General features: G+C 42.5%; 2 protein-coding genes across 6 annotated transcripts in view; both read left to right on the plus strand.

The window, feature by feature from the left end:
* Positions 1 to 6,488: 6,488 nt before the first annotated feature.
* XCR1 (X-C motif chemokine receptor 1) lies at positions 6,489 to 7,493 on the plus strand. The gene has a single exon (XM_064703355.1). The coding sequence runs from the start codon at positions 6,489 to 6,491 to the stop codon at positions 7,491 to 7,493; it is 1,005 nt and encodes a 334-aa protein (XP_064559425.1).
* Positions 7,494 to 14,121: 6,628 nt separating this feature from the next.
* The window catches only part of FYCO1 (FYVE and coiled-coil domain autophagy adaptor 1), a 45,397-nt gene continuing 36,473 nt past the window's right edge, over positions 14,122 to 23,045 (plus strand). For 4 of the 5 annotated variants that reach the window (XM_064704805.1, XM_064704807.1, XM_064704808.1 and 1 more), the window contains exon 1: positions 14,122 to 14,201. The gene's annotated coding sequence lies outside the window, so the exon portion shown is untranslated. Of the gene's footprint in view, positions 14,202 to 14,468; positions 15,107 to 23,045 lie in introns of those variants that run through there. The other variant, XM_064704806.1, reaches the window with a different exon arrangement.

Genomic DNA, 23,045 nt, shown 5'->3' on the forward strand with positions numbered 1-23,045 from the left:
GTTAGATATTGGGAATAATTTTTTTACTCTGAGAGGGATGAGGCACTGGTACAAGTTGCCCAGGGAGGTTGTGGATGCCCCCATGCTGACAATGTTCAAATACAGGTTAGGTAGGGCATTGAGCAACCTGATCTAGTGGGAGGTGTCCCTGCTTGAGGCAGGAGGGTTGGGATTAGGTGATCTTTAAGGTCCCTCCAACCCCTTAACATTCCATGATTCTTTGTTTGTTGCTTACTTAGACTACGCCCAGCCTTTCACTGTGTGCAAGCATGGCTCAGTGGGTAGGATTCTCTCTTTTGCTAAAGCCTTGAAGTCTCTGGGACTTCAGCATCAGAATGGCTTCATGAGTGGGCATGGTCTGATACGAGTGAGCCCATTTAACAGCCAACAAAACCAGATTGTGCCTGCACTGCCAGGGACAAGGACAGACTCTGTGACAAAGCTGGGCTCCTTGCAGTGGCACTGCTCATCCATCTCCCCAGAAAATACATCTCCCTCTGCCTGCACACGCAGATGCTGAGGCTGCCCCCATTATCTCTCAGGAGCCTCAGGAGCCGGGCATACTGGTCACATCAATAACTGTCAGCACAGTTTCCACCTGTTTCAGTATCATTCCTACAGCAATGGGCCCAGCAGGAACACTGGAAATCCCACCCAAAATGTTGTACACAAATTCTTTTGACATATGGCTTATAATCCTCTTGGGAGAAAAAAAATAGGGTCATATAGATTAACTACACCAGTAGAATGGAATTTTGTAGAAAAATACAACCCTATTGTTTATGTGGTCTCTGAGCTATAAAAAATGAGTTCATGAACTTTATGTGAAGGCTTGAATTTTGCTACGCTTTAGAGAAAGACATGAGGTTATTTCTCCCCAAACTGTGATGTGCTCCTTTGCCTTAATAATTGTCTTTGTTTTTTGTCTATAAGAATCTGTGAGGGAATAGAGTCAGCTTCTTTACACACATTTTACTTAACAGAGATGCCTTATCAGCTCTAAAATTTTTGTTTAAATATAGTGCAGTGGCTGGTGAGATCTCTCAAGGACAGCCCCACCTTCCAGTATATTGTCAGGAGGGTATGTGTGCATCTGCACAGAGAGATGGGGAGGGGTCAATATTTTGTTGGCAGCAGAAACCTGCAGATATGCTCTGCTTTAGCAAGAAAAATAAGAAGTGGTTTTGTTTGGTTTCGACTGCCAAGAAAAACAGCTACTAAGAAACAAAGTGATGGTCTTTTTCATGGGCAAATAATGGAGCATTTATGTTCTCTATGGAGCAGATGGGAAAGTGGCATGCCATGTCACTGCTGCCTGGCAAAGAGAAATGGGCTGGTGTCCTGGGCCTGGCAGGAGTGCTGCTATGAAGAAAAATCAGAATTACATATCAGACACAGAGATCAATGCAAGCTCTTTGCTTGCAAGAAATGCATTTAAACTCGCACTCATCTACACTGTAGGAAAAATATTGACAATTTCTCCACTCAAAAAAACCCAGAAAGCTCCTGTTTTCTGTTTCCTCACAGCCAATTATTACCAAAATGATTACTTCTTATCATCCTGCAGAATTGCTTACTCATCCCACCTCTGCATGAACTACCAGGAAAACCACGGCCAAGCCCTACCTGACTGCAAGCAGGGAGCAATGCTCTCGTTTGCACCATCCTACAAAAATAAGGGGCTGGATTTCTCTTTGCCCTTGCCCTAGAGGAGAATAGAGAATACCCAGAGCTGCAATCCTGCTGGCACAAAGCCTTTTGCAGGAAACCACAAGCAGGATACCAATCACCTCCACTTCCACACAAACCTCTTTGGCCAAGGTTGCTCGTGCCTGTGCTCTGTGGAACAGCTGCTGCCCAGCTGCTGCCCAGCTGCCAGCACCACATCCTTTCCAATCAGCCTTAGCACAATAAAACTGCAAACTTGCTAATGGTAGTCTGAATCTCCCTCACCCAGATCATTAATAAAGATATTAAATAGGACTGGGTGCAACACATCTCCCTGGAGGACACCATTAGTGACTGGATGTGGCACCATTCACCATGACCCTCTGGGCCAAGCCATCCAGCCAATTCTTAACCCAGCAAATGCTGCACCTGTCCAAGCCAGGGGCTGCCAAGTTAGTAGGGAAATTTGAACTCAAATGTGTGTTTCAGGATGGGTTCCAGACTCTTCATTTGGGATGTTTCTGCTTCCAGAGATTGTGGTTATCACAGGTCTGATGGTGAGAGACAGAGCTCAGGGGGACCAGGAGGCCACCAAAATTCTGGGCTGACTGTGAGTGTTGTATCTGGTTGTGAAACCCATGGGCACAAGTGGAAGCATTGGTCTCAGAAAATGATCCCAACCCAAGAGAATGTTTTGCTTTAACAATAGGATAAGAGATTCCTTGACGAGCTGGGCTTCTCAAGGCTTTGCAAAACTGAATTGGACAAGGGAATTCCTACTGACTTTTCACTTTACCTTGATCTTTTGCTTTATCCATGTCCTGGAAGAGTTTGTTACCGCATGCAAATTTCCTCTAAAGCAGGCAAAAATCTCATCCACCAGCACAGACCACACTGTGTCCAGAGTACACTTGTGCTTTGGACCAAGTCTACCTGCCAGTTATGACTTCCTGTCCATCTCCTACATGTGACTCTGAGGGTGTGCTCCAAGACAGATGCCAGTCATGGTTAGGGAAGGAGAAATATTATTTATTGTGCTTTAATTTCCTTAAATTAAATGGCTGCTCCATAAACATGCTTGAAAAACTAAAGCCTTTTCTTGCCAGAAAAGGTCACATCTGGAACAAGAGATTCGCTAAGGAAGCAGCTACCAGATAAATTTAGTTTAGGGGAACAGAAATTTATTTTATGTGTCAAAGCTTGTTGCCTGTGTAAACCAGTCTGCAAAAACATCTAATTTTTTTTTTCCTGAGGAAAAAATAAAAAGGAAAACAACATGGAGAACAAGTTGTGAAGTCCAGAGGCTTTTAAAATAAAGTGAATAAAAAATGCCATCAGTGCATGCCTTATAGTAGGGAGCTTCTCTACTGTACTCCCTTTGCCTTTTCCAATTAAGATGAGATTAACCTGAGCTTGTCTGTGTAAATGCCAGGAATCTTCTTAAAGGGGCTGTCTCAGCTGCCTCTGCCTGGCGAGGAGACTGGTAGAGCGCAGAGTGGGGGCTGATGTGGCTTCTGCCACTGCCTCCCTCTCCCTCCACTGACTGCAAAGTGAGCAGACAACTCCTCCCAGCCACCCTTTCAAATGTTCAGTATGAAAAGGAATAAACTGATGAATAATCTGTACCTTCAGCTGACAGAAGTAGAACTGAATTTTCAGGGAAAAAGAAAAATGAACTGGAGATCACTCATAGCATTGTTTCCCCATTTCTGTATTAGAATCTTTTTTTAATATTATGATACAAGACAAAGTACAGCCCTGTTAGAAAATGAAGGCTTCTGGAGAAGCAGTTTTTCTGTATAAAAGTGAAATGAATGTTGAATGCCTTGCTGAGTGCTCTTCAGAAGGGCAGGAATGACTTTAAACTGTATGATGTGTTTCCCTATTACTATTTGTCCTGACAACTGAAATTAAGGTAATTTCCTTCTTTCAACCAACTTCTGCTCTCACTTGTACCGTTATATATATATTGAAAACAGTTGCATGATCTGTATTTCTTGTGTGACACTGATATATTTTTTATCTGTTGATCCAATCACATATTTTTTATCTCCTTTGCATATATTTAATTGAAAATCCATACACAGCTTTTCTTACTTGTAGAGTTGAAATGGAGAAGATAAAATACAGTAGAACAAAACCACAGGTTTTAATTTAAGGGGTTTTGAGGTAAAAAGAAAAATATTCAAGTGCGTTAGGTTCCTGCAAGGTTCTCCTCACCATCAGTGACCTGATGGAGGTCTCCTCAGCTGATATAAACATAATATCAGAGCATATAATCCTGATCAACCATCCACAAGGTCTGATACTTTGTAGGCTGGAGCCTCCGTCTGTAGTTTCACGGAGCCTGCACCAGGTAAGATGATGGATGAACTTGTTTTGTGAAATGTGGCATTAACCAAGGGCTAACTTTGCAGCATTAAAAATCCACCAGGAACAAGCTACCTCACAGAAGTATTTTCCTACATTCTCTGGAAATGTTGGACACAAAATCAGAGAGAGGATACCTGTCCCCATGTAACCAAGCATTCCTCTGGCTGCTTCCAAAGTGCAAGACAGAACCTTTTGGGTCAGGTGGGTAAGATTCCGTGGCATCTGGAAATAGCAAGAGTTACTAACAGGGTTTCCAATCACAGCTGTCTGCCAGCATGAATCAAGTGTCTGCACACTCACCATGTGTCCTTGGGGAGGATGGAGAAAAATAGAGACTTTTTGGACTGCTGAAACTATTTACCATCTCCTGTCAACTGTGGAGAAAATAGATCTGTTGGTATACTTCTTTATTTTGGCAGTTAACTGCTTTCTGACATAATCTCGAAACACCTGTGTAAAATGGTTCTTTCTGCCTTGCAAGTATTGCTTAGCTCCTGACAGCAGGCAGGAGGGTGAGCAAAGCTCCCCAGCAGATACCTGCTCTCTAACCACTGCCTACCCAGCAGCAAGGGTGTGAAGAGCAGAATGGTGTGATGTGATGAGGGACAGGACATGGGCTGGTCAGAATACTTCCCAGGCAGTCATCAGGGCTGAGGTCTTTGTGAGAAGGTTCCTGTGTCAGGGGCCAGCAGCAATTGTGGCAGAGATGAGGAGCAGCCCAGGAGCAGCCCAGGAGCAGTCCTGCTGGCTGTGAAGCTCCTGGCCTGTGGGCAGACCTGCTCTGGGGTTTTCTGTCACTGAGTAGTCAGCACGAAAGGAGAGAGTAAGTGGTGAAGACACAGGTTATACTGTCCTCTCATCTCTGGAAATGCTTGGTTATTAACAAAGAGGCTTCTCTGCTCCCTTAGGACAGCAGCTAAGGAGAGGCATACCCCAGCCTGAGCTGAAATAGGACACAGTGATGGTCAGGACCTCAATCTAAACTATTCATTACTTAAATGTTGTCTGTACTATCATGTAAAACCAGAGAGGATGACTGCCTTTGCAAGGACTGACACTGCATGCCTGAAAACGGCAGCATTGTACAAACTGAGGGCCACAAATATCTTTCCAGTTAGAACTGAAACTCTGGTGGTAAATGTTCCAGGGCCACTTGCTGTCACAGTACTGAATCCTACACATCCCTTGCCTCCAAAATTCGCTGATCACAACGCATTGGATGGTCGGTTCCTGTTCTGTGCTGCCTGTGTCATGTTCCAGCTGACCTGAACCACCTACCCCCACAGATGGCATTAAATTCTGGCAGTAAGGAGTGCTCCAGACATGCTTTCCTGGTGTAGAAATAGCTCTCCTGTCCTCCAAAAGAGGACAGCATGTCTTTGTCTGGCTGTAGAAGGCAGATTCTTCCTTCACTAATTAAAAAGGGAAAATATCACCAGTAAAATTTGGCCCGAGCTGTAGGGTTTCTTTGTACTTTGAAGGAACCTAGTGGCAGGTCTCTCACTGGCTTCAGTCAAAACAGGATCCAAACATGGTGATGCAGATAAGCCTTTTTCTAGGATTAAGTGCATTTAGACTTTAAACCACTGGTCAGAGGCATGACTGATTTTTCTATGCCTACTTCTAAGCTTAATTTAATAAAGAAATTAGGCTACTGTAGCCTGATTGTATGCCATCTTCCTAGTCCCACTAACTTTTGATTCTGTTGGCCAGTTTCAATTCACCATTGACCTGGGATTAAATTCCTGCTCGCATATAGACAAAGAAGCACCACTCCCAGAAAAGGACTGTGATGTGATTTCTGCTTCTGTTGCATCCCTGAGAATCACCAGGCCACAGAGGTGCCCAGAGCACCCAGCATGATGACACTTCTGCCACAGCTTCAAGATATTTAGATATCAACAAACCTCAAGATAAAAATCTGTAAGAAACCTGACTTTTCCTGCTCTTAGTGATTATAGTTGTTGCTACTGGTTCTGCTCAGCTTTTTAGGTTTACTCAGTGCAGAGCTGCAGTGACCAAGAAGCATCTATACAGTGAAGTGCTTAGGAGTTGGATACCACTCCAGAAAACTGAAAAAAACAATAGCATACTTGAAATTGTTGGCACCTGAGACATTTCTATCAAAAAACAATGCACATTCATACAGTAGAAACTTGGTAATTGAAAGTTGACACCAAACATTTTGGTTCAGAAACCGAATTTCTGACTTACGTATTTGAGCGCTTTGCAGTAAGTCTTTGGTATCTACCTGTTCATGTTCTAGTCATAAGAAGAAATGAGTCCTTTGTCTCCCCAAATGAATAGTTTCACTGCTGCTTTTTCTGTTTTAAAACAGAAACCTCCACAGCAGGATTTTAGTTATTGAGTTGATTTTCACAAAAGATTTGATTGCTACAGTCCTTTGAAGTAGCTGCTGGAGAACAGCACAAGATTTGCATAGAAAAATGGATGAAGGATTTTATTTAGATGATAATTCCTCATATGAATACCTTTATGAAACCAACGTCTGTGAAATGGGTGACTATTTCATATTTAACATCTATCTCACTGCTGTCCTCTACATTCTGGTATTTTTCCTCAGTCTGCTAGGAAACGCTTTGGTGTTATGGATCCTACTGAAATATGAAAACCTTACATCTTTAACAAACATCTTCATCATGAATCTCTGTATCTCTGATTTAGTCTTCTCCTGCATGCTGCCTTTTTGGGTAGTGGACCAGTCCTTTGGATGGATTTTTGGTGAGTTCCTTTGCAAAGCATCAAATGCTATTTTCTCCATTGGCTACTACAGCGGTGTTTTCTTTTTGACTCTCATGACTATCCTGAGATACTTGTTTGTGGTGAATCCACTTTCAACTCTGAGATCCCAGACGTGGTGCTGTGGGGTTCTCGTGTCCTTGGCTGTTTGGACTGTTAGCATCTTAATTGTGGTTCCTGAGGTGATACACACCACAGTGCAAGAAGACTTGGAACAGCACAGGTACTGTGATTATGCCAACGGGAATTGGAAAAAGGTGGACATTTACATGAGAAATGTACTCTTCCTGTTTTCCTTTGGAGTCATTGTATTCTGCTACTTCAAGATACTCATAATCCTGCTTAGAGCAAGATCTCGCAGAAAGCACAGAACTGTGAGACTCATCCTCATTATTGTGGTGGCTTTTTTCCTGTGCTGGGCACCCTACAACATCCTCAGCTTCCTGACTACTTTTCCACCACCTACCTGTCAGTATGTGAAAGACTCCAACCTTGCCTTTCACATCAGCCGTCAAATTGCTTTCTCCCACTGCTGCCTCAACCCTGTGCTCTATGTATTTGTTGGAGTCAAGTTCAAGAGGCATTTGGCACAGTTATGCAGTCTGTGTTTACACTGCAGCAATGGTCAAGCCTCCAGCACCAGGATCTGCCATGAAGGCAAATTCCAGCATGAAGGGACATCCCTCTATTGAAGCAAGACCTCACTATTAGGACCAATCTTGAATGAACTTTCAGATTTTGCATGCTATGGATAGCCTCTAATTCTTAGAGGCACTTCCCTGAAAAGACACACAAATTTATTCTTTGCAAACATGCTGTGTATGGACAATAACAAAATGTATTTGCAGTGGGATGAAGAGATGAGAATGTCGAGAAATTACTTTACTGGCCTGAAAGTCTGAAGTTCACAATTTTTTTGAACAGTGAGATGGGTTTTCTCTCACTTATACTCTCTTTTGAAAAGAAAACAATTGCTTTTTCCTTTGGGCATTAAAACATGGGTTTTAACATAAAAGCTGTTGAATATCTCTTTCTTACCTGACTTAAAATACTTGGATTGTACATAGCATTAGACACATTGGTATATTTTGTAAATTTTAATGCCTTTCAATGTTTATCATTTTACTCATTGGTCTTTTTATTTTGTGGGGAGAGATGTCTCTGGATTAACTGTTCTGACAATAGCTGCAAGACCTTAGAGTTTCTGAAGTTCTCAGGGCAAATGTTATTTTATCTTTTGATAGATACATATATATAAAACTAGCTTTGTGTAAAAGTAGTCTTTTGGGTCTGAAATTGATAACTTTAGGAGAGCCCTAGAAGGAACACAGATGCTGAGCAGATACTTTACTAGGATATCAGTTTTCCTTCTGTTACTGCTCTTTGCCACAGGATTCTTCCAGTTTTTGAATATGGTTTCAGATGATTGCAGCAAATCGACAGCTCATCTTCTCAGCAGAGCAGGAGCATATTTGCCTCTAATTGCTCTCTCCCTCCTTTCCTCCCTTTCCCATAGTGCTGAGAACACTTAAACTTATAAATAGGTTGTAGTGCAAGAAAAAATGGCTTTTTAAATAGCAGGATAAAAATGGTTTGCTTTATTTGTAAAATTGATTTTTGCAGTTTTCTTTAAGATAAGCTGATACCCTTCTTCATACTAGCTCAATAGATATTTTTAACCCCAGGCAGTGTAACATATAGTACATATTCCAGTGTAGCTGAATTACAAAGTCCCTGCAAAGAAGAATATTTAATTTCCCAGCATTTATATAGAAAGCCAAAGTAGTTTTGCAGTGGCACCAAGCAATGGTTTAGCAATGGCTCTAAGCCAAAATTTGGCTTTTCAGGCATCTGTCGTAAAATGTCTATGCTGTTTCTACACTATTTCATTTGACCTCTAAAGATTATCTGGAGCAGACAACAGATTCTTCACAGCTGCTGTGTAGTTTACAAAGAGGAGAAACTCAGATAGGCCCATAATACAATATCCTATTTCTGAGTATACCCAGAAGCAAGAATACCTAAGGAGAAGCATAAGAATGAGGTGAATATATATGACATAGACAAATACAGTCTTCCTAGGGCTTGTCCATAGTTTCTAGTTTGTGCTTTGGTTTAGTTGCCAGAACAAAGTGTTTGTATCATGTCCCTTATCATCAGATGCACCTTTCTGAACAGATCACTCCTGGTATCTCACTTACTACAGTAACTGTGTACAATGTAAAAAATTAAAAAGGGGACTCATTAATTCTACAGGGTTCCAATTCACTTATGTTCAGACAAACCATGGAAAGATAAAAGTTGTCATTTTTTCTGGCTGTGCTGGAGACCAGCATTTGGCTATTGCTTCCTAACAAAAAATTAATTTGAATTTCATTTGAAATGAATGTGGCTTCAAGAGACTTTGGGCTGGGGACTGAATACCATCAATTATTGAAGAGATAAATTATTGAAGGACAAATTAGTCCAATTTCTTCTATTCTGGTAAGCCAGAACCTTATCATTGGTACCAGCAAATCTCCACAGGAGGAAAATACTGTGACCATGAGTAGCAAGAAGGTCTCATGCACCCACATAATTTCAACAATCTGTCATTCAACTCATTGTCCTGGAGCCACATGAATGTGAAATATTTACTGTTCATATCTTTTATATCTGTCTAAAGCAAAGCTGAGAATTACAATAAAAGCACAAAATCTGAACTGATCCTGCTCTGCCCAGTTTTTAGCAAATTATTTAAATCTGCTTGTAACTTCAGCATATTTTGTAATTTTTTTATATATATTACAGTGTATCTGAGTATGTAAAAAGAATTCTTGATATTACCCAACTGTATTGCTGACATAACAAAGTAACTAGGCATGTAGATATTCTGCCTCCTGATATAATGAATTAATACTAATAAACATTCAGAAATCCAATGGAATTCTACCCTGTGACTATTATTCTCAGGCTCTGATAACCACCTATTAAGGCATTTTCAATTGAAGACGTAATTGTAAATTATCATAAGTTAACTTCGCATGGAAGAGACTTCTGGAGGTGATCCACTGCTCTGTGCTGCTCACAGAAGTTTTATCTGCCTGATCAGACAAGGTCACTCAGGGCTTTATCTGGTCAAACTGATAATCTGCAAGAACAGGGAATCCAAGTCCTCTGAGTCCTTGTTGCAATGCTTAATGACTCTTATGGTGGATGTTTTTGCTTCAATACAATCAAAATTTCTTTTGCTGCAACCTGATGATGTTGCTTTTTCCTTGCCTTCTCTGTGTCTTCACATTAGAGAATGGAAAAGAGCCATCAGATCTCCCCTAAACCTCGTTTTTTCCTGGGGCTAAATATATCCCAGCCAATTTAGTGTCCTCATACATCATGTGCTCCAACTCCCTGTCCATCTTGGTAATCCTACAGAGGACTGGCTTCAGTTGGTCAATGTCCCTTTCTTACATTTTTGGCCCCAAAACTAGATACTCTACTGCAAATCACGAGACCTGCAGTCCTGAGACATTGTCAGTGGCCACGAGAATGTCAGGCAGAGTGGAATAAAGGTTTCCCTCAGCCTGATGGCAGCACAGGCCCATAAACAGTTAGTCCTCACTGCTGCAAGGCCACATGCCTGTGCTGTGTTCCATTTCTGTCCACTCGAAATCCAAGATCTTTTCTGGCACAGCTGACCTCTAACCCCATCCTTAAGGAAACAACCTGTTTCCACTAAAATCAATGAAAATTTTGCTTCTGGTCATAATCAGAGCAAGAATCAGATGCACAAATGTTGCAATTTTGCCAAAGCCCAGCCTGTACTTCTTTACTGCCACAAGTGTTTTCACTGAGAGTCAGGAAACTTTCATATTCTCAATGTTTTGAAATATTGAGTTTATTGCAACCATAAGTAAAATTCTACTTTATCTTCTCCTTATGGTTACTCTGCAGCTGAAAATGCCCTTGCTCATCCACAGAAACAAAATACTGAGAAGGACAAAGAAAAGCGTGAGGAGTGGAGTACTCTCTCCATACTCAGGAACTGCTCAGGTAACAAAACCAAAACACATTTGAGTTTGTTTCATTCCTCTAAACAATGCTGCTTTTTTCCAACAAAGAGAAGAAAAAAAAAAGGGAAAAAAAAAAAGGAAAAAAAAAGGAAAAAACAGGAAAAAAAAGGGGGAAAGAAAAGGAAAAAAAGCTCTTTATCTCTGTGCCACCCATATAGATGTATATAAAAGACTCTGTTTCATTTAAACTGCACTGTCAAGTCTATGTCTTGGCACTCCCACATAGTTGCTGGTGCAGTTGAACCAGCACCAAACTAGATAAAATTCTTGGTACCTACTTTGTCCACAGGAGTGAAATGCAAGCACTTCTGATTAGCTCCTAAATCTGATGTGCCCTGGTGGAAGTCAGTCTCAGAAGCTGACCTGATATTTAGCAGAATATTCTTCCAAGGTCCTCAGCCTAAAATGTCTAAATGCCATATTTGCTTCTAGATGTTTTCCAGAGCTTTGCTGGTTCTTTTTATGTTGCCTGGTCCCAGCTTTATACCTACTGACAATTATTTGTCCACCTATTCAAAACAGAATGCAAACAAATGCAAAAAAGTGCTTCCAAAGCTTTCTCCCCGCAGTCACAGAAGGTTTCTGATGATGAACAGCAGCCTGTTGTTCAGTCTAGCTACAATGGTATGTTAATCCATTGAGGGTGACCAGGGGAACTGGGAGTTAACTACTCTCATAAAATACCTCAAGTGCTAGTGGAAGCAAAGCCCTTCCGTCATTATATAACATCAATTAACTCTTCCAAGAAACTTAAAGAAAACATGTAGCACATATAACAATAGTGTCAGACAGATGGAAGGAACACATTCTATGGACACATACTCCATCATAAAACACTCATCTGTGGTGCACAGGAGACCACTAAGCAGCAATTTTTAGTTGTTTTAGTTGACCGAGTTGGCTCTCTCTATCACCCAGTGAAAAAACTTTTCCCAGCAAAGGCTTTCCTTTTGGGGGCATGACTGACATTGCCTTTCCTGGCTAGTAAAACTGAAAATAATTCCCATCTAGCCCATCATGGTTTATGAAGAAGTTAATCAATAAATTTTATCAGAGTAAACATACAGGAAAGCAACATACGTTGAGCAGACAATGTGGGTTTTTCCTAGTGTAGCTTCCAAAAAGGAAAGATCTCTAACATCTTCTATTGCTAAGAAATATGGAAAATTCTAAGAAAGTGTTGGTCAGCCATGGATCTATTTGGAAACAGCATGTTTTTGTCTGAAGAACTTGATGAATACATAAACAGGCAATACTTCAATAATTAAATATTTCTGAAAGTAGCTTGTTACTGCATAATTAAAAAGAGGAACAGTCCATTCTAATTGATTATTTTCAAATGAAAAGTAGAATTCCACACAGACTTTTTGAAAATTTGTAAAATAAAATCCATTGCAGTGAAATTATATGGGATTTGATTTACCATTATTTGTGTCTGATGACTCTGAGATTACTTTTGGAAGACACCCAGTTGCCTAGAGATCAATGGGAAACAAACACTCATTTTCAGCAGATGCTCCTGGCACTGCTGCATGATTCAGCAAAGTGTGCCAAGAAAAGTAAGCCTGAAGGTTGCTTCCAAATGGTGTAAGACATCCCACTGTATCCCATGCATCCCAAAGGCATACAACTTGCATTTCTGAGGGCATTAAAATGCTTTTGAGCTATTCAAAAAACATGCGTTAGATGAAGATTAATCACCAAAACCTAAGGTCACTTAGTCATTCTTATGTGTGACGGATGATGATGACATGTCAGTGACCACACACTACACATATTTCCTCAAGACCTTGAAAATTCGATGCTTTGATCTTCAGCTTAAGATGATGTTTATGACACTAAGAAAGTCACAAGCATTGCGGCAAGAACTGATGACAAACTGCTTGCTCACGAGTTTAATTTAAAATCTTTTATTTACCAAAGCAATGTGGGGAAAAAAGCAAAGGAAGTTTTCCAAGTTTGCACTTCAAGTGCAAAACAAGAGTAGCCTATTTCAGGCACTGGAAAATAAATGTCCTTTCAGAGAATCCCATGCATTGTGGGAGGGATAAAATCTGAAAAGAGGAAACAGCATGCTTGTAGGAGGCTGGAGCTGGGAGTGTCAGGAACCCTGTGCCCCTGCAGTCCCCACACCCTGTCTCAGGAAGCAACCTCTTGTTCCAGTTTCACACCCACTTTCTGCCAGTCTCTGATTTTATGTGGACATAGTAATCTCTCCCTACGTCTTTCACAGAGTCACAGAATCAATTAGGTTGGGTAAGACCTCTGAGATCGAGTCCAACCCATGACAAACAAACACCACCCTGTCAACCAGACCATGGCACTGAGTGCCATGTTCAGTCTTTCCTTTAATACCTCCAGGGATGGTGACTCCTCCACTTCCTTGGGCAGCCCACTCCAATGTGTAGTCACTCCTTCTGTGAAGAAATTCCGCCTAATGTCCAACCTAAACCTCCCCTGGCACAGCTTGAGACTATGCCCTCTCATCCCTTCAGTTCAGGGATGAGGATTTTCCTTTCATCAACTGGCAAGAGCAGAGAGGCAAAATCTGCTTCATACCAGATTTATCATGCCTGACTTTCACATTTACCTCAAGTTGTCCGTGCAAAGAGCTTGACCTGATGTGCAAATGAAGAAAAAAAAAAACATTAAAAAAACCCCAGATACTATTCTGTATCTGTATGTACCCCATACAGATACAGAATAGTCGTAAAAGCAAGTCAGTACTATATTAAAATGTATTAAAACAAACAACAAAAACTTATTAAGGTGTTGTTTTTTTTTTTTTTCTCAGTGGTGCCCAGCAACAGGCCAAGGAGCAATGGCCAATAAGTCAAAACACAGGGACGTTTCACCTCAGCGTGAGGAAGAATTTTACATTGAGGGTGGCAGAGCACTGAACAGGCTGCCCAGGCAGGCCATGGAGTCTCCCTCTCTGGAGACATTCCAAACCCACCTGGCCGCGTTCCTGTGTCACCTGCTGGAGGTGACTCTGCCTTGGCAGGGGGTTGGACCAGGAGTCTCCAGAGTCCAACCCAACCCTAAGGACTCTGTGATTCTGTAAAGAGCGACCCTTGCGTGAGGCCACCAGAAACAGCAGCCTCCCCGAAAGGAAACCATCCCAAAACTGCAGCTGTAGCCGAAAGCGACGATTTCTCCCCCAAAGCCGCTCCAAACCCCTCAGCTCTCCCCGCGGCGCTCGGTCTCCGCCACCTCCCGGCGCCGCAGCCCGACACCGCCCCGGCTGTGGGGCGGCCCCTCCGCGGCCTCACGGGAGTTGTAGTCGGGCGGGGTGCGCCGGAGCCTCGCCCCGGGCCGCCTGTGCGCGACATGGCGGCGGCGGCCGCGCAGGTACCGAGCGACCCTTCCCGCGCACCCCCGAGGGAGCGCGGCGGGGCCGGGGGCGGGGAGGCGGCGGCGGGCGGAGGGAGCTGACGGGGAGAGGGGGAAGTGACTTCGGCGTCTTCCACTTGTTGCTTCGCCGAGCTCGGCTTCGAGGGGAGGAGCCCTGGCGGGGCGAGAGTTGCCGGGCGCTTTAGGGGGTGTCCGCGTCGGCTCAGCGGCGGAGTGAGCGCGGGCATGGCAGGGGTACATCAGCCCTGGGTGGGCTGGATGTCGGCTGGCATCGCCTGGGAGCCCCCGGGAACAGAGGGTCCCCGTCCTTCAGGGCCACCACCTAGACCCAGTCCCCTGAAGTGTCATCGTGTCCCGCTGTGAGCGCTGACTTTAGGCCGACATCAGCGCTGCCCTCTGTTTGCTGCCCTCCTGCAGCTGCAGGGAGAGCGGAGTCACCCTGCTGGAAACCAAACACCCGCCCGCGTCCGTGCCCTCACCCCGCTGTAAAGTGCTGACAGGCAAATATTTGCCGCGGCCCTAATCCCACTTTGCCCTTGTGTCGGCAAATCTGCGGCGGATGGATAGGGAGAGGGTTTTGCTGGCACACGGGGAGGCTGGGGCTGTCTCCAGAGCAGATGCCGGGTTTGCAGCCGGCCCTCCTCCTCCGGCTTATGTTGATCCTGGTAATCCAGAGTGAGCAAGGAGAAGGAAAAAACCCAAGGTTTTAGTGAAATGGTTGTCTGCTGCCTTTGGACACGGGATTCCGCTCGGGCAGAGGTGCTGCGGTGGTGAGTCGGGCTGTGGAGGGGCTGTGCCGTGTTCTGGAAGCTGGTGAATCCCCTGGTGCTGCAGCTGCCCCAGCACTGGGCCCCCTTTTCTGTCCGGGTCACTGCATCCAGCCTGCCGCTGATTTTTGCAAGGTTGGTTTGGCACACAGACTTGGTCAGCTGTAGACTTCACTCTCCTGGTTTTGCCTGTCACTTGAAACCAAGCTTGAAGTTTTAAATTTGAGGTTGAACAGAGGGAGAAGTACCAGGCCTTTATTTCTTTAATGCTGAAGAGTGAAAGTGGATGATTTTATCCAGCTCTGACTTTGCATGCTCATGAAGGCAAGCCAGGGTGAAACTTACAGGGTAAAACATGTTCTCTTTCTGGTCAGTAGCATGGCAACATGTTCTCTCTTACTGCCATGCAGTAGTGTTTTATGTTTTCCAGATTTTATGGTGTGCATGGCAGTTTCTTGGAGTCTTCCAATGATCCTCGTGGGAGTGCTTGAATTTAAAAAATGTTCTAGCATTCCAAATAGTGTTTCCCAACATTCACATTTAGGAGACTGTGCTGCAGTTAAAAAGTTGTATCTTAAGATACTGTGGTGCAAAACAACTGATAGTCAATTTTGCTCTGCTTGTTGTAGTATACATATATAATATCTGTAGTATATATATCTGACAGCATTTGTTATAAACCTGGTTTCACTACTACTTCACAAGAACCTGTTAGTTATGGAGCCTGATTTTCATGTATAAAGGAGTCTCTTATGTATACCATTTGATAACAGTGAAAGAGTGTATTATGTTTGCAGTCCCTCTCTCCACTGCTAGAGGGTTACATAAAAGGAATAGGAATTGTCCTAACATCCTGGAGGCTGGGTTCCTCTTGTTTGGTGCATGATGGAGACCTAAAGAAACAACTAGGGAGACAAAACTAGTCAAGATGTAGTCTGTGAAATTGCAGAAATTTTGGAGTAGACTCAAGGGAAAGTAATACTGAAATTTTTTAATCCAGATTGTTATTTGTTTTTCTTAGTTGATCACATTTAAAAATTAACAATTGTTTATTTATCAGATAAATGTCAAACTCTTCTACTATTCTTTACATGTTTTTGAGATTATTAAACTTAAGGGAACTATAAGAACCCTAAGTGTTTTTATTGTTACATATTATCATTTTAATATATTTATTTGTTTGTATTACTGTGTGTTTATTAGTTTGGTTTTGCCAATGCAAGGACCCTTTAGCAGCTTGTATCTAATTTAGTTCATATTTTGATGTAGTCATTCCATTTTGTTCATGGAGAAGTGGCTGTTTGTCCAAAAATTCTCTAATAATAATAATTTAAAAACCTTTGCCCAAATGTATTCTGAAGAAGGTTTTACAGTTTGTAACACTGATAGAAAGAGCAGAACTTTTTTATGCAAAGTGCCTGGATCTCAGTGCAAGCACGGGACCTTGACTTGTATGCCCTTCCTTTGGTTTAATACTTTTGCCCATGTTGGTATTCTGTGTTGATTGGTGGTATAGTGACCTTAGCAGGTATTTACAAACAGTTAACATCTGAATGAGTCCTGCTGGGAAGAAGGATGAGGACAGGAAAGGTCCTGCTACTGCTACAAGGCAGTTTAGGTTTCAAAGGTGAACTGGTTGGATCAGGATATCCCAAATAACTGGGCTCATGCCAAATCAGCGTCATCTGTGAGCCTGTCTCCTCCCAGCCACCCAGCATGACAGTGTCATACAGGCATCTCCTCCAAATGCTTCTAAATCTTTGGAATTTTTAACTCTGAAATTTCCTCTTTCCCCCAAAAATGGTGACCCTCACTGGAAAACACAAGAAAAGAGGGAGAGAGGAAATACTCCATTCTTCCTGCTACAGAGGAAGGAAAAGAAGAATTCTTTCTGTTGACTCTGGGCAGCATGACTCACTCAGTGGCCTGTCAGTTTGGGTTGTCTCAGCCTGGTTTTTGCTTGCCTCACCCTCTATTTGGTCTACATGTGTGGTCAAAACCTGTAATTTTCAGTGTTGCAAGTTGGTATTTCACTGGGAACTGCATATAGGCCAGGAGTTATTCTGGGAAGCTGCTGGCTGGAGGGAGGACACATGAGGTGCTGCAAGTGGGCCAGGCTCAACATCCATCTGCCAGACTTGCCAAAACCATTAGCTGGAGGAAGCCTTTTCAAGGACTTCTGAAACCTCAGCTTGGAGGGACAGTGTGCAGCAGTAGATACAGAGGTAAAAAGTGCTGCTGAGGAAGGGTCCCATTAAAATCCAGGATTTAATTGTTGTTGGTTTTAACTATCCCGAAGTCTCAGGCGTGGCTGAGGTACTTTAGTCAGGCCAAGCTTGCTGAGGAAGTTAACAAGGCTCAGAGACCAATTTTGGAGACCTGAAAGAGATTTTGGCATCTTCAAGCTTGTACAATGAGCGAGTTGAGTGCCATGAATCACCAAATGCTCCTCTGCAGCTGGAAGTCCTCTGGTGTTTCTGTTTCTGTAGGTGTCTACGTGGTGCTCCTCAGAGTAGCTCCTCCTGATTGTCATGTGCCTGGCCTGAAGAATGTGTAAGGCATTTAAATGGTTGTGTGAGTTGTAGAGAGAAAGAGCAGATTTTGTGGCTGGGAGGGACACAGGGAGAATTGTTTGGGAGAATGAGAGCATGAAGGGGAAAAAAAGCCTTTTCACTTTTGAATTAATTCTGTCTTTTCAGCTCACCATACAGGCATTGAGACAGCAGAGGTACCTTCTCCCAGGTGGAGTGAAGTAGGATGGGAGCAGTGTGGAGAAGCAAGTCTCTGGGAGAGTTATGGTTGGGTTAAGTGATAGATGTTAGTAAACAAGGTGTAGCTTTCCTGACATGGGACACAGTGTGGTGTGTCCTAAGGGAAAAGGGCAGGCAAGTTTGTTAAAAGCAATACTTGTAAAATTCCTGTTATCAGAAGAGACCTCTTCACTTTGTAAACTGACTGCTTCCTCAAACAGGGAAGTTCTGTCATCATGAGATAGGGCTGAGACAAGGTTGTCTTTGTGAGATACGTACTAGGTCATCCCTTTGGTGTTGTTTGCAGAAAGTGGTCATTTGAGTTCATGTTGTTCAGCAGTTATTGATGTGAAGGAATATCAGAGACAAAACAAAATTTTCTCCAAGTCAGGAATCTGTGTCCCTAGTCTGATGCATCTGTCCTCTTTGGCAGAGTACAGTGTAAGGTTTTAAAAGGTTTCAATCCAGGTATTAGAGTGAAGATCCAGTTTGATAGGTGAAGCATTAAAAAAAAAATGTTAGGGTGCCAGCTTTGTCCACTCAAGGTTAAATATTAACTCAGTCTCATGGAGTTCTTATTGTGCCACTGTATACTCTTGTCTGTTACCTAGTTTTCATCTTTTTCTGAGAAGAGGTTGCAAATACAAGGAATAGGGATGGAATGTAGGTCAGTTGTCCATAGAATAGAGAAGATTGCACAAAAAAACCTTTAAAACTTTACTGATTCTTTTGTGTCAGTCTCTTCTGTCAGGTTAGGGGTACAACCTGTATTTTATGAATGTCATTAGTTAGTGTTCTTATGCTGTGAAATGTAAATATTCCTAGAGCACAAGAGCCTTCTCACAAAAAAGCTTTACTGTAAGGACTCCTTAACTACAAAAATGCTCCTTTTCTGCCAAGCATTTGTGAAATGTGAATGTTTTTATGCTTTTCATCTAGTTACTCTCTTCTGCTATGTTATGATACTCTGAGAATTTGTTTTTCTGGACATGTGTTTTCTGCGAGATGTCTTTTATTGCTAATTGTTTATATTCCCAAACCATGTTTTTGTCACTGAAATGTGAAGTTTTGTTGGAGTAGAAAATGAAGGGGAATGATTAATTTGAAAAGAAAATTTCACTTCTCAGAATGGAAAGCTAGGGAGCTGTCTTTCAGGCTGTGCCTGCCTTTTGCTTTTAATCCTCCTATTTAATATAGTCCAGTATGTGCTTCTATCAGTTACATATCTTTGTATGCAATGTTAAAGCACAAAGGGTTGAGTTCCCCTATAAAAAGCACGTTTGTGCGTGACAGAAGAATCATGCTGTCTCTTTTATACCTCAGATCCTTACTTTCAGCAAATAGCTCTCCAGCTTTGGGGATATGTGGCTCTATGTGCCTGCATGGTACAAAATGAGAAAAGCTGCAGCACAGCTACCATGAATTTCACTGAGGCTCTCTGTTTGCTGCAACAACAAAGTACAAAGTATTTTTTTTCTGGATTACTGGAATGAAATTATTTAGCTGAATCAATGCTGTTGCAGTTCTGAGAGTTAGGGACTTTTTTTCCCCCAGTTCTTCTTTCATCTTTGCCATGAGGTTTGCATTCAGTGTCTTTTGTCAATGTGTCTTGTAGCCAGCTGGATAACCGGGTAGGCTGTTTGGAGGTTTTTTCCATTGTGTGCCTTGCAGTTATCAGTCAGTATCTGCTTTTATAGAACTTATCATGTTCACCCTACACAAAGAAATAATGCAGTTAAAGTTATGACTTACAAACATAGGATTTTTCTCAGTGTATTCCCTTGTCTGTTTTGTTTCATATAGAATGTTAGAAACAGTGTAGGATTGTGGGCACCAAATAATTAAAGGTCTTGTGATGCCATCTGGGGCCATGTGATGAAGTGCCCTTGTTTGGAACAACTAGATCAGAGTAATCATATTAAAAAGAGATATTTCCGTAAGCAGTAGAAAGTAGAGGATCTTGGTTTCCAATGAATATTTTGTGCAAATCTGATTTACTGTTTACCTGAATTACACCAAGTCTGCAGTGTGAGTTCTGCTCTTACTGCACACTGAAAACACATTTGGGTGGGGAATGGATTCTCTGGTATCAGGCTATAACAGAGATCTCACTGTAGCATTTTTAACAATGCAGAAACACTTTGCTCATGGACATCCTCCCTGCTTCCTGTTTTCATTGCACATGGAGAAGTAGTATTTTGAAGATGGCTGCCTTCTGTCAAAGTTGCCTAAAACTGCCCAATTGATAAAAAAATAAAAAGCTAGATGTTGGAGATGCAGATATGATGTAAAAAATGAAGATAGATAAATTTTATAGAATCAGATTAAATATAGGTCATTGTAGCTACTTCATTAACCAGTTTAATTATAGTCATTGTACTTTGTTGCCTGTTTTATATATCACTCCCCTCCAGGTAAATCTTTCCTTTTCTTGTATGTGGGCTATTTCCTTTCTGCTTCTTTCTTTAATCTCCAGGATATCCTCCTCTGTAAAGAAGATTGCCACCCCCACACTAGCACTTATGCCAGCAGGGAGGGCAGGAACCACCTTCAGAGATCAGCAGGCACGGCCCAGGAGTGCGAGGAGGGACTGGTGGCATGCCCTGTCTTGCCTCCTCTGTGCCAGGTCCTTGGCGTAGCTGTGCTGGTGTCATTGCAGTTCTGGGCAAGTTAATGCCATCAGCCTTAGTCCAGTGCTGTTATATAAAAGGTGACAATGCATCATCTAAAAAGCTCCCGACCCACAGCAGGTCACTCATGCCTGAGGAATGTATCATGCTGTTTTCACATAGCAAATATTTATAGGTGTGCATAGTAGGATAGAAAATGCTGGAGGAACAGAGAATTCCGGAGGAACTAAAGAATTCTGGGCAAAATGTTCTGCCATCAGGAAGGACTAGATCAGGTGTTTACAGAAGCTCTTCCTATTTTGAAACCTGGAGAAACCAGTTAAGATACATTTTCAACTTTCTTTGCCATAGGAATTGAGAGCTATGCACCTTTCTGTGGGATGAGCTGTGCTTTCTAAGAATACCTCTGGAAGGGCCATGGAGGGGAGAAGAGCCTTTCTCCCCATTTTGTAGGGGAGAAGGCAAGTAGAAGTTTCAGCACATTTGCCCTATGCCATAGTCCAGGTCAAAAGATCCTCTTCAGCTCTGGGAAAAGGGGATAAATGCATGTGTCATCTGTGGGAGCTGATGCAAGGAAGGGAGAAGTTGTGAGACCTTGCTCCAGGTATTGAGAGGCGACAGGGAGTAGGCAGAAGAGTGGGCTGTGCAGCTTCATGCCTCCAGCTGAGTTGTGGTTTCTTTTCAGGGTTCTCACATTCTACCTCGAGATCCAAACAGGAATAAAGATGTGTATCTTTGGCTGCTTTGGCTCAACAAGATCAATCCACTGGGAGCACAGAGCCTTCTCTTGCCTTATGCCACTGAGCTGTTGTGCACCCAGTAGTCATTTATTTGGGGCTTCTGGGCATACACACTGATTTAAGCAGTGCTAATGGGGTTGGGGAAACTGAACAGCCTTAGTCCTGTTCCAGTGAATGTCTGCCTGTGCACCCTGCTGGGAATTAGCACTTGACAAGGTCCCATGCTGTGCCTGGCTGCCATAGGATGCCCAGGGTCCCACTCCCTGCTGGTTATTGCTAAATAAAGGCTCAATTTCCAACTTCTTACTCTCTCTGTAGATGCCTGCAGTTGATCTGCTCGCTGTTTTCCTGGCATGCCTCTTCCAAAGCCTTTGTGTCTCTGGAGCCTTGAATAGGAGCTTATTCTGTCCTTTGGGAAGCACAGGCACGACCCCTTGTTGGTCCTTGCTCTTTTCCCTCTTGGTGTGAGGAAAGGTTTGGACGCGCTTTTAGTCTTTCGTTGCCCACGCGGCAGAGTCTTCTCCCTTCAGCTCCTTTCTGTAACAGTTGCCAAACTGACCAGGTCGGCTGATATTAGGGTGAGTGCTTAGAAAAGGAAACATTGACTCACTGAGTTTGTTACTCTTGCTTTTGTTCGGTAGTACCCAAATTGTCCCAAGAAGTGTGGTACTTTGTATGGTCTCTGGGTAGCATCGAGATAGGAATCTTGGATATGTCACATTATTGATTTAAGGTAAAAAAACTGTGTTTGGCACCACAGGTCAGGTAGTCTATGCGATTCTGGTCTTCTGTCCCTGAAGCAACTGGTTGTGGTGGGGATTTTGCAGGCAAAAGCCTTTCCCCAGACAGCACATGGTCCACGTGACACTTGTGTCATAACATAACAACTAAAATCAAAACATGGAAATGGAAACTAGCATGTAACAAAGCACAGGTATGCAGAGAAACTCAGGAGTAAGCCTAGTTTCAGCCTTCTCTTTATACTTGATGTTCTTCTGTCTCTATGGCTTTGTTAATGTTTGCTTTGTTTCAAACAGAAAAGAATACAGGATCACATTGGGATCACTTCCTAGCAATACCTTAATACATAGGGTAGGAAGGATGGTCTGTTTGATTAATTCAGACACTTACTTCAGCCATGCCAGTGTAGCTCTTTTGGGAGTGAAAGAATGGAAAGAGAAAGGAGATATAATAATGTGACCTAATCACATTAGATTCAAAAGTTTGCAAGATTTTAATTACAACTTAATTTCATTGTAGTTCAGCTTGAATCATAACAAAAGCACTGATATGTAACAGCAATTTTTCTAAAGATTCAGTGCTTTGGGTGTTGTCTTTGCTTGAAACTTTGGCTGTACCTCTGCAGACAGAATTCTGAACAATCTTTCAATAGGATGTTTAGTATAGGTTCCCTATGTAGTTTCTATGTGGCTTTTTTCTTTGAATGATTGTTCCCAGATTAGCTTTGGAAAGATTACATCCCCAGGCATGGTTGTTTTATTAAAGTGTTTGAGGCTTTTAATTAATTTTACCTTAAGAAAGATTTTCTGTGTGTGCCAAGTATAACTCATCCTAAGCAAAGAAGGTGGTGCAAGGTGTGTTGATCCAGCCAGGGATGCTGTAACAGAGCTTAAAATAAAGTGGTGTCATCTTACATGTGTAGGGAACAGTGGGTTCTGAGAAAGGGTTGTGAGGTGCTCCTTGTGCTAAAATCACACTCCAGTATTAAATATTTAAATAGTTCTTGCACATTAAAAATATGCTCCAGTGTCAGAGAGTCAAGCATGTATCATTTTTGACTCCTTGGCTTGTGCCTACTCTGCGTCTTGAAAGTCCTTCTGAAATGGAAAATTTGTCTTACCTTTTTACTCTACAGCCTGTAGGGAAGATCTGGCAGAGAGTTTGGGGAGGGAAAATCACGTGTCATTGGAACCTTCCTCAGGGTCACAAGATA

Source organism: Zonotrichia leucophrys, chromosome 2 (genome assembly GCF_028769735.1).
Source record: "Zonotrichia leucophrys gambelii isolate GWCS_2022_RI chromosome 2, RI_Zleu_2.0, whole genome shotgun sequence".
Classification (NCBI taxonomy): domain Eukaryota; kingdom Metazoa; phylum Chordata; class Aves; order Passeriformes; family Passerellidae; genus Zonotrichia; species Zonotrichia leucophrys.